An 11,336-nucleotide genomic window follows, 5' to 3' on the forward strand; every position below is an offset into this window, starting at 1 on the left:
GGTGGGTGTGATTGTGTGCTTGATTGGCTGCCTCATTGTCTCCTTTTGTTCAGCTGGTTTCAGCTTCGTTTGCTAGTCTGGCCACTAGTTTCAGAGCCACTCCGCCCCCTTTCCAGCCAGCCAACCACACGGCCCCATCACACCACAGGTTATCCCCGCCCGCCCAGCCGTGCTCTCAAATATTTGGAAGGGTGGGCCCGTCACCAAGTCAACCAGCCAATCACCGCGTCAACCAGCCTGATTCCATCGGATTCCATCTGATTTCGTGTCGTCATGACTTTTTGCCACCCCACACCGCCAGACGCCACCAATTTCCCTTCCCGCCCCCCCCCAATTTCCCCCTTTCTCCCAGCCCCCTTCCCCCTTCGCCCTCGCCCTCGCCCTCCCCCCTTCCCCCCTCGCCCTCTCTCTCTTTTTTTCTTTCTCTTTTTTTTTCTCTCTCTGTGTGTGTGGGTGTGTGTGTGTGTCCCCCCCCTTCTCTCTCTCTGTGTGTGTGTCTCCCCCCCTCTCTCTTTCTGTGTGTGTGTGTGTCTTTCTCTTGCCCTGCCCCTCCCCTTTCACTCCAACATCCACAGGACCCGGTCCAACTCGGCCTGGAACTTGGCCCGCTCGGCGCTGCTGTCGAACTGCAAGGTCTCGAGGGGCTGGTGCTGGTGGTGGTTGTTCGTAGCAGTGGTAGTCGTAGTCGTAGTCGTAGCAGCCGCCGGCTTGAGCGACTCGTGCACCAGCAGGGCGTCGGCCTTGATGGCGTCCCAGTCGACCAGCGAGCTCATGAAGTCGTCGGCCGCGACGGAGGACCAGGTCGCCCGCGCAAAGGGGCCCGAGTGGTACCGCGTCGTCGCCTCGTCGTCGACCCCGATGACCATCTCGTCCGCGGCCGTCACGTGCTGGAAGCGCGCCATCTTCGTGGCGTAGTCGTGCTCGACGTGGCTGTGCCCGGCCGGCAAGATCACCGACATCTCGCCTTGGTGGCCGTGTCGGATGTGGCTGGGGAGGTGCGCACGCTCGCTGCCCATCAGCCACGTGGCGGAAATCTCTTGGCCCTCGCCGAAGAAGTGCGGTGCGGCGCTGACTCCGCGCGCAGCCTCGTCCATCGCCTTGCTGCGGTGACGCTCAGCTTCGTCAATCTCAGTGACATCCGTCATCTCAAGATCAGAACCAGATTGAGATTCGGTTTCTGCCTTGGCAGCGCGAGAAGCAGCGAGTTTCCGTGCCGTCATACGACGCTTCTTCTCGGATGGTTTGCGTGGAGCATACTGATAACCTGGATTCTCTGCTGCGTGCTGAGCTTTGATGTTGTCTGCCAACTCTTTGAACTGTGCTCGAACTTGTTCAGACTCCTCCCTCCATCTTTTCCCAAGGATGACTGAGATCTCATTGTTTGACAGTGCAGGCTTTACATCCTTGAGCGTGGGATGATGTTTGGCTCGGTAGAGAATGAATGCATTGGGCGGACGAGGAACTTTTGATTTTTTGCCAGGCAAGCGAATGGACTTGACCGGCGACCCCTTGTTCAAACGTGCACGCTTGGGGGCTGGAGTGGGACTTGAGGTAGACATCATGGACTGATCTGAAGCCGATCGTGGCGGAGAGCTGCTCATGTCGGGCAGACCATTTCCGGTCGCGGGGAGTTCATGAGCCAGGCGAATGCGACAGACTTCAGCTGAGTGATCAACAAGTATAACAGCAGGAGCATTGTTGAAGTAGGCGCTACAAGAAGTTAGCAGAGAGCAATTGTTGTCTGGAGATTCTTACCTGAAGCGCGAACGAAGATCCGTAATGTTGGCTTCGCTGAGATTGATCGCCATGAAGTATGGAATCACCAACTCATTCTTGTTAGCGGTGAATGAGGCAACACCCATCTGCCACATGATGTCCATTTGGGCTTTGCTCAATCCAACTGGCACCGAGTTTGCTTGGCCTTTGGCATCAAGCACAGGGTTGGAAATGTCCTCCATCCTGGAAGAGCTTCTGGCCAATTTCAGTATTGATCAAGCAGTCCTGGTCCAAACTTACGGTGCGATCTGAGGTGTTTCGTTCAGGGGACTTTGATGCTGACGGCTTGAATTGAGACAATGGAGTGAGTGAGAGAGATGAGAGGGAGTAAGATTGCTGAGAGGAGAGATTTATGTGAAAAGCCGTTGAAGTCGAAAGTGACTTGAGGGTGAATTCTGCCGCACCAGGACAGAATTTTCACTTCTCAATAGCGATGCTATTATTCCTGCCACCCAGATGAATAACAGCTCACTTCACTGTGCCTCTAACCGTCTGCTTGGCGTGAGGCTGAAGCTCTCACGAGCCATAGCCATACACAACAGAAGTCGGGGCGTGTTGTTTTGTCAGCCTTGCGGGCTCGTAGTTTGATCCAGCACTGTCGAGCAGCCACATCAATCCTTTTTGGTTTTCAACCCACTCAACATTGTCTTCTGATCTCTGAAATCAAATTTTCCGGAGAGAAGATACTGAGGTGCACACAGCTGGGGAAACGAGCAGTTATGGGCGTCCGCAATGTCTTCAAACTCCAGGAAATACTCAATCGGAGATCAAGATCTTCTGCCAACGTGCTCAAAGTCCGCATGCATCTGAGCATAACAGAGGAAGCTACCGAGAAGTCAGTCGGGGTCGGTATGGTACCGGCGCACCTCCTAGTGATTTCCTACCACGATGTGGCCACTTCGAACAAGCGGCTCCTGGCTTCTCACAATCCTGGGCCTCATTCGCACTTTCGAGCCCAACAATATTACACTCGCAAAGAAAATTGAAGAAGGAGATACGCAAAGTGGGTATAGCAAAGGGGCGGCTGCCAAATTAAGGGTGGACTGTGCGCTTTTGAACAAAGAATGCTGAACCGTTTCCGGAACCAACGTGTCCTCATTCCTTCGGCTGTTTGAGTCAAGATAGGCCTGCGCTGCCACCCGAAATGATTGCTATGGATACACCCCTGGCCCCTGCGGTACCATTTGCTAAAAACATTGCCGTCAATGTGTATCTCGAGGAGGTGAGCCAGACACTCGACGACACTCACAAATTCTTTACACGAAGCTCTGCTCCGGGTCAACACGTCCATCAACACCGCTGCTGAGATGAAGGTGGCAATGCTGCTCCTCCCAACTTACCACCCAGTTGTGGTGCTCTGACTCTTGCAGTTGTCCCTCAAACGGTATGTCATCAACCCCGATGGACCGATTCATTCTCCATCATTCTATATTGCAGTGCACTCAAGGCTGACCGGCTTGCCAAATCAGGTTACTTCTCCTTCCGCCGCCCAGTGGATGATCAGCGCCCAGGCCGCCTACGCCCCAGAGGAGCAGCAGTCGCCCACATCGGCCGGCAGTCCCGCATCCACTCCCAGCCTGATCCTCGACACCGCCCATGACCATGAGAGCCCTCGCTTCACCGACTATCTCACCATTGACGCCGTCAATGCCGACCAGCAGGCCGCATATGCGCGCACCAACGGTCCTTCCCAGGCTGCGCTGCATTTCCACCCCCAAATCTGCCCCCCGATCTTGGGATTTGATCCCCGGGTCATCCAAGACGACTTCGATCCGTTCAACCTGGATCTGTTCGCGTTCCAACCAAACCGCAAGTGAAGAGCATGGCACGGCACACAGGGGCATGGCGGTGCACAAGACGCAAGGGAGGTTCCGGTGGCGGGCGGTCCTGATCTTGGACTGGTGAGCAAACACACACATGGGGGGGACGCACACACAACATAGGCGCTGAGAGTGCAGCTGCGGGGGGCATTGCATGGAGGCAAGCTTGGGCGGGGAAGCCTGGAGGATGGGCCACAGCTTTGGGCATGGGAGCAGCCTGGAGCATGGGGGGGCAAGCCTAGAGCATGGGCAGCAGAAATAAGCATGAGCGTAGGCCTGTGCTTAGGGATGAAGTAAATAATTGGAAGTATGCCTGGGCATGGGAAGCAGCCTGGAGTTTGGGGGGCGGCATTAGGCATGGGAGTAGCCTAGAGCTTGGGGCGGGGAAGCCTGGAGTTTGGGGGCGTGGGAAGGGAATAATTTTCGTTAGCACCCTTGTGGAATCTTTGCCGACTCACCATCGTCATTTGATTGTCATTTGGTGAGATGCCAAGACATAACGACATGCCAAGACATAACAACATGCTCATGTCGTTATGTCTTGGCACGCAGCTCTGGAATCTTGGGGGGGGGGTGAGGGAGAGAGAGGGGAATGCCCGTGACGCCTGTGGCATCTGCCTCTGCCTCTGCCTCTGCCTCCAAGCCCAGAGCCCAGAGAAAAAGGGGGAATCTCGGGGGTGCAGAATCTCGTCCGAGTTTCAAGCGCAGAGAGGAACGGGAAGGTTGTCTCCTTCTCAGAACATTGGCGGGGCGTTGTTGACTCACCTCCATAGGCCATGGCCCCTCTGTCCAGGACCCGTACACACGCGTGACTCCAGAGGTTCCATCCCACCATCCGACCAGAAGCCTATTCCATCCACCACATGTCGGGTGTATTGGTGATGAGCGTCCCTGGCAAAAGGTGCAAAGGAGGGTGGTTCCACAGGTGCAAAAGGGGGGGTGGTTCCACAGCTGGAGCAGAAGGTCAAAAAGCAAGTCAGCAGCGAAGTTCTTGCTCAGACCGCCCCCTCTTTCTGAGCGCCAGGTCTCAGCTTGTTTGTGGGTGTGTGGATTTTCCCCCTCCGCACGTCGACGCCAGAGGGCAGAGAAGTGTCCCGAAGGAGCCTGATGACGCGAGGTGCAGGGGGAGAATTGGAAAAAGAACCAGAAAAATTCAAAGCGGGGTGGGAGAATTGGAAAAAGAACCAGCAAAATCAAGGCGGGGAGCCGCCCGTCAACGCCACCGACTCCCGTGCAACTCCCGGCGGCCAATCCCATCACCGCGAGGACATGCATTGACTGCACAGGTGAAACACAGGTGCAGCCAGCTGAGCAGAAATACGAGGTCCCTGCAGCCAAAAAGCAATATCGAGACATACCTATGCACCGGACTTGGACAAGTTCCATGCATCATCGGAGCAGAATACGAGTTCCCTGCAGCCAAAAGCAATCAGAACATATCTGTGCACCGGACTTGGAAAAGGTCCATGCATGAAGTTGCAAAAGGTCCCTGCAGCCAAAAAGCAATATCAGAAACATACCTATGCATCAAGGTGCAATAGTTCCATGCATCATGCACCCCGAAAGGGTAATTGAAGAGGAGGAGTTTTGCCAGTTCCGTGCATCATCATCTGAGCAGAAGACGAGTATGAAGCAGCCCCAAGTCCAAGGCCCTGTCATCTTAAAGGCTGTGTCATCTGCCCCGTGTTGCAATCAGATCTGTGAGAAACCAGGAAGAAAGAAGTCCAAGGCCTCTCATCTCAAAGGCCCTATCTCAAAGGCCCTGTCTCAAAAGACCCTGTCTCAAAGGCCCTGTCATCTGCCCGGTGTTGCAATCCGATCTTTGAGCATACCTCTTCCGGGAAACACTTACGAGAGAGACAGCCATGGACGGTCCATATCCTTGCTCGAGGTGTCCACGGAGATTTGCCCGCAAAGCATATCTCGCTAACCACATGAGAGCACACCGGGCTGGACCACCATACGTATGCCCAACCTGCACCAAACCGCTCAACAACAAGCTCGACTACCAGAGTCACCTCAAGTGCCACGATAGCAAGCGCCCGTGGCAGCCGTGTCCGAAAGAGGGCTGCGATCGGGCATTTCGACGCGTGGACGTCTTGCAACGGCACATTGAAGACCACGACAACCCGGCCCGCCGGCGGATCCAGTGTCCTCAAGAGGGGTGCGACAAGTCATATGTCCACAAGGCCGACTTGAAACGGCACATGGTGTACCACGACCAGAATAGCCGGGGCATCCCTTGTCCTCACGAGGGCTGCCACAAGGCATTTATCCGCACGGACCACTGGAGAGAGCACCTCAAACACCATGACAACAGCCGGCTGAAAGCGTGTCCAAAAGAGGGCTGCCGTCGGGCATATATCCGCCCGCAGAACTTGAAACGGCACATCGAATCCCACGACAAGACCCGCCGGCGGCTCAAGTGTCCTGCAGCGGGCTGCGATATGTCGTATACCCTCCCGGGCAACTTGACACGGCACATCGAATCCCACGACGAGAACCGCCCGAGGAAAACGTGTCCGGAAGTGGGCTGCGACAAGTCATATACCCGCGCGGACCACTTGACCACGCACATCAGGTCGGCCCATCACCGCATTGCCAGCTTTCGGTGTAGCGACTGTCAGCAAGGGGGGTTCAGTCGGGCCGCGACGAGAGACCGGCACCAAAGGTACCACTGCCGTAAAGCACGGGCGCGCCGAGCAGCCCAGAATCTTCCACCCGAGACGGCTCCCCAACCCATGACATTTTTGCGACCTTCAGGTTCACATCTGGAGCTGCCGTGGGACTCGCATCGGGTGGAGGAGCTGCTGAACGGATATCGTCAGGTGGAGGAGCTGCCGTGGGAGTCGCATCAGGTGGACGAGCTCTTCCAGGAGTCGCATCTGGTGGAGGAGCTCTTCCAGGAGTCACATCTGGTGGAGGAGCTGGTGCCCGAGTGTCGTCAGGTAGAAGAGATGCTTTGGGAGTATCATCAGGTAGAAGAGATGCTGCCTGAGTGTCGCCAGGTAGAGATGCTTTGGGAGTATCACCAGCTCGACATGCCGTTCTATATACCTTTACACGCGGATGGTATTGGCGCCGGCCCATCTGTGGAGTTTGCGGCGTTTGCCCCGGAGCCGGGAAGTTGACGGGGCCGCCACGTTGGCTGCTGGGTGCAGGTTTGGCGTCGAGCGGGTGATTTTTCCGGAAAATGCAAACTTTGTTCGAGTTTGGCGAGGAAAAGGCGGCGGTGCGAGTCGATGGGCGTCGGTGGGCGGGCGTAGCGCGAGGCGACGGCGTGGTCGAGCGGGTGTCTTTTCCGGGAGACGCGCCCGGTGGTCGGTCGAGGGTGTTGGACCAAGGCCCACGGTGGGCGATGGCGAGTTGCTGGGTGCCCTGCGCGCCGCCGATGGGTGTCGCCCGCATGTCTTTTCCGGCACATCTTGCTTGCAGCATCACCATCAACCACCATGGATCCACCACCATCTTGCTTGCAGCATCCACCATCTTGCATCGACAATGTGTATATGCATCGCGTTCCATCTCTTGCGGCATCGGTTTCCTCTCTGGCGGCGTCATCTGCATCGGGTTCGTGGGCGGGCGGTTGGTCAGAAAAACCGGAAGACGGGCGGCCAGAACAGAAGAGCACCCCTCACCGGCCACCACAGATGCATCACGCGATGACCGGCGTCGAGAGCCACCCTCGGAGGTCGGGAGAGCCATCGCCATCCTCGAAAGGTGCTGTTGGGGTGCAAAGGCGGTGAGGTGAGCAGCCAGGAGACCACCCCCCCTGGACCGGCCGAACGACCGACACAGACACACGCACAGCCTGCCCAGCGATGCATGGCGACATGGAAGAGACGGGAGATGCATGGACCTTGCCGTTGGTGCACGTCGGGACGGTGCAAACGCCTCTGCAACAAAGAAAATGCCGGTGGTGGGTGGTGATGGTGAAGGATGAAGTCGTTGACGGTCGTGGGAACAAAGACCGCGCCTTGTGCCAAAGTCGCCTAGCGGATCGCCTTCACGTTGATCCGATCCGAATGTCCGACTGTCCGAAGAGCCGAATATCGACCGAAGAGTCGCTGGCGTGTCGTTGGGGGGGAATTCTGCCAGACCATACCTCCAGCGCGCACCACCACCACTCCGGCGCCTGTACGGCGATGCCCACCACCACGGTGGCCTTCTGGGCGAGAGGGCAAGCTAGCCTAGCCGCCCATGGCCGCCAAAACTCGATGGTGGAAGTGTGTGTGCCCGTTGGTGCTGGGGGGGGAGCGGCGGGACGGGGCCCTCCAACTCTGGGCTGACTTCCATGCATCTGGCATGCAGACGTCACTGGCCGGCGAGAAGGGCTTGGACGCAAAGATGGCCGACTGGTCCATGCCGCTTTAGCGTGCGGGAAAGCCAGAGGGCTCGCCGTCGTGGTTGGCAAAGGCCGTCCCGGGTGCTGCGGGTGGTCGGGGCTCTGCAGCAACGAGGAAAACCACCACCGGCATTCGTTCCTCCGCTGCTGGGCCCGCCTGGTTGGGATTTGGATGGGATTTGGATGGGATGTGGATCCGCTGCGGCTGTTGGTGCTGCTGCTGGAGCGGGATGGGGAGGTGGTGGGTGCATGTTGGCCCGGCTGCTCGCAAGATGCTCATGGGATGTGGCACCCGAAGCCTCCGACTTCTCCTCGACGACTCCAGATCGATCCAAGCCGAGTGGTGGCGCCAGAGCTGCGTGCCAAGGCAGAACGACATGCCGATGTCGTTGTCGTGGTGTCTGCTTGCTGCTGTGCATCTCCGACACGGCCGACATGATGAATCCGCATCGATCCAAGTCCAGTGGTGACGACATGGCCTGCTCGGACGGCGTGGCCAGCGAGACGGACTTGGCTGCCGCAGGAAATGATGCCGACGGGGCAGGCAGGGTGCTTGCTTGGCCGAGAGGCGTCGAAAGGTCAAAGTCTCCATGTATGGCCAGCGTCCTGCGTGCGTAGGAACCATACGATGCTGCGGCATCAACGAAGGGTTGTCGTGGAAAGAAGTCGACGGCGAGCACCCGGGCACGAGCTTGCCTCAGCGTACGGCTTTCGAAGGAGACCATCCATTCCCATCCTGGTTGACAGAGCAGCTGTGACGAACGCTCGCCGGCGTGAAGAGATTGTGCCTGGCCTGGTAGATTCTGCACCTCGATGATCAATGAGAGGCAGTGATCTCTGCTCAGAGGCGCCGAGAATCGGACACCTTGGTACCGAGAACGAGAAGCTTGCTGGCAATGGCGTCACCAGTCAACATCTTGACGCTGAGACCGAGGTTTGGGGCTCCAAGATGGTAAGTGGGTTGGCTGTCATGACCGGCCTGGTCTGCACGGCAGTGGTCGTTGGTGGCAGCAGCCAGCCATTGAAGCCACAGGCCCGGAAGACAGCCAGTTGTGTATCCATCTCCGTGCATGCTCTTTTCCAGATGATGTTGTTGTTGTTGTGCAGCAAGCAGCCTTGCCAAGTTCCGCTGCCCTTGCCGAAACGGAATGCTTACCTCAGTCTTGACATTGGCCATGTTGAATTCCTTCCTGAGATCGGCCGACAGCAGCAACGTCACCCTGGGCTCGGCCGGTGGAGGTCGTGGAGGTCGAGCGAGGGTACATGCCCGCCGGGCCACGAGAAGCAAAGGCAGACGGTCTGTCCTTGTGGCAGAGGCGTCGTGTCCTCTCCACGAGTGGGCGATCCGGGGGTGATGTTGCCATCCCTGCAGGGTCAGTGCATTTGTCACGGGCGGAGGGGACTGCAGTATACTTACCATGGGGGTCGACCATTGTGAAGAACCTCGATCTTTGCTGCATCGTTCAACGAAGGACACTGTCGGTGCTTGGTGAGGTAGGAGGAGGAACCGCTGGAACAAGGAAAGAGGCCGCAATGGCCTGAGAGTCGTATTGACTCCATTGCCTTGATGGCGTGTGTGTGGTGTTGGGGCTGGCAGTCATGGCGGCAAGGGGGTAAGCCCTTCGTCCCGCCCCACGGCCATCAGCGAAGTGTCGACCACTAGCAAGATTGTCTGGACGTCGAGGCCGTTGAGCATGACGAGCACCAGTGAGAAAGTCAAGAGATGCTGAGCTTGCCGTCCTTCCACCAAGATCCAAGTATGGTATGGTATGGAGCCCACCTCTTGAGAGTCGTCTTGACACGAATGCCTTGATGGCATGTGTGTGTGCTATGTTGGGCTGTCCCTGAGGACTCTGAGAAGGAGAGAGGGGAGGGAGCTGCGTCGAGTGCAGGAGAAGTCGGTGGGCAGCCCATCCTGACAGTGGAAGAGATGCTGGTGGTCATCTCAACAGCAAAAGACGTGCTGGAGGTCATCCTGACAAGGGAAGTGGTGCTGGAAATCGTCGTGGCAGGGGAACAGGTGCTGAAAGTCATCGTGGCAGAAGAAGAGATGCTGAAGGTCAACCTGACAGAAGAAGAGGTGTTGGAAGAGGTGCTGGAGGTCATGTCAACAGCAAAGGTGGTGCTGAAGGTCATCCAACAGCAAAAGTGGTGCTGGAGGTCATCCTGCCAGGGGAACAGGTGCAGGAAGAGGTGCTGGAGGTCGTCTCGACAGCAAAAGTGGTGCAAGGGGTCATCCTGACAGTGGAAGAGAGGTGCTGGAAGTCATCGAGGCAGAAGAAGAGGTGCTCAAGGCCATGGAAGAGGTGCTGGAGACCTATCTTAACAGCAAAGGTGGTGCTGGAGGTCATCCCAATAGGAGAACAGGTGCTGGAAGAGGTGCTGGAGGTCATCCCAACAGTGGAAGAGAGATGCTGAAGGTCATCGTGGCAGAAGAAGAGGTGCTGGAGGTCATCTCAACAGCAAAAGTGGTGCAGGATGTCATCCTGACAGGGGAACAGGGGATGGAAGAGGTGCTGGAGGTCATATCACCCCGATCTCTTGCAGCCATGCAGTCAACTTGATGGGAGAGGGTGACGCTTGATGGGAGAGGGTGAGGCTGCGTCGAGGATGGGGGCGCAGAGGACAGGAGAAAGGGAAGGAGGCTGTGCCTGGCGTCCACGTGCATACTGGGCACGTGTCCACGTGTATGCTATGCAGACTGCGCTGGCAAACTGCGCAGGGAGGCAGACTGCGCTGCTTGGTGGCTGCGGTGCTTGCTGTCCAGCTGTTCCTGTGCAGGCGGTGTTCGCTGTGTATCCATTGTTACTGTCCAGCTTTGTTTGCTATTGATGCTGTTGATCCTGTCCAGCTGTTGATCCTGTGCAGCTTTGTTTGCTACGCAGCCTTGTCTGCTACGCCGTTCATTCCTGGGCTCGCCGTGCGGCCATTGTTCCTGTCCAGCGTTGTTTGCTGTCCAGATGTCCGTTCCTGCGCAGCAACTGTCCCTGTGCAGCTTTTTTGCTGTCCAGCTGACCGTTCCTGTGCGGCAACTGTCCCTATGCATCTATGTAGTTCGATTCTCTCTCTGCGGCCATACCGAGTCGATCGAGAAAAGAGGTCTGAGCACCATCTTCCATAAGACACTCGGTACAGTAGCCCTCTCGATGCCCACCCACTCTTCCAACCCTCCTCCGTACCTCTGACCCGCAGCTGGTCGAACAGGATCGACTTCAGCATGCCATGGATCCAGAAGCCTTCGAAAGGAAACCCGAGCATCACCAAAGGGTTTGTGGGTGGACAGTCCCGTCAAATTCTCGGGGATGGCGTCCAAGAAGACCAGAACGTCGCTCGTCTACGAGAAATGCACCGTGGTGCTTCATTCCGGTTTCATGGCCGGTCAAAGGGCAAGAGGA

The 11,336-nt window shown here is 57.2% G+C and overlaps 3 protein-coding genes across 3 annotated transcripts; 1 reads left to right on the plus strand and 2 right to left on the minus strand.

Moving 5' to 3' along the window:
- Positions 1–6,233: 6,233 nt before the first annotated feature.
- On the minus strand, positions 6,234–7,307 carry PV07_08671 (uncharacterized protein; the record flags this gene model as incomplete). Its single annotated transcript, XM_016395865.1, has 1 exon — positions 6,234–7,307. One exon carries the CDS (start codon positions 7,305–7,307, stop codon positions 6,234–6,236), a length of 1,074 nt encoding a protein of 357 aa, XP_016245721.1.
- Positions 7,308–8,782: 1,475 nt separating this feature from the next.
- PV07_08672 (uncharacterized protein) lies at positions 8,783–9,118 on the minus strand (the record flags this gene model as incomplete). Its single annotated transcript, XM_016395866.1, has 1 exon — positions 8,783–9,118. The coding sequence occupies one exon, from the start codon at positions 9,116–9,118 to the stop codon at positions 8,783–8,785; it is 336 nt and encodes a 111-aa protein (XP_016245722.1).
- Positions 9,119–9,871: 753 nt separating this feature from the next.
- On the plus strand, positions 9,872–10,505 carry PV07_08673 (uncharacterized protein; the record flags this gene model as incomplete). The annotated part of the gene is made up of 2 exons (XM_016395867.1): positions 9,872–10,089; positions 10,193–10,505. The coding sequence occupies 2 exons, from the start codon at positions 9,872–9,874 to the stop codon at positions 10,503–10,505; spliced, it is 531 nt and encodes a 176-aa protein (XP_016245723.1).
- Between the last annotated feature and the right edge of the window lie 831 nt (positions 10,506–11,336).

The sequence above is a fragment of the Cladophialophora immunda genome, assembly GCF_000835495.1.
Source record: "Cladophialophora immunda strain CBS 83496 unplaced genomic scaffold supercont1.5, whole genome shotgun sequence".
Lineage (NCBI taxonomy): Eukaryota > Fungi > Ascomycota > Eurotiomycetes > Chaetothyriales > Herpotrichiellaceae > Cladophialophora > Cladophialophora immunda.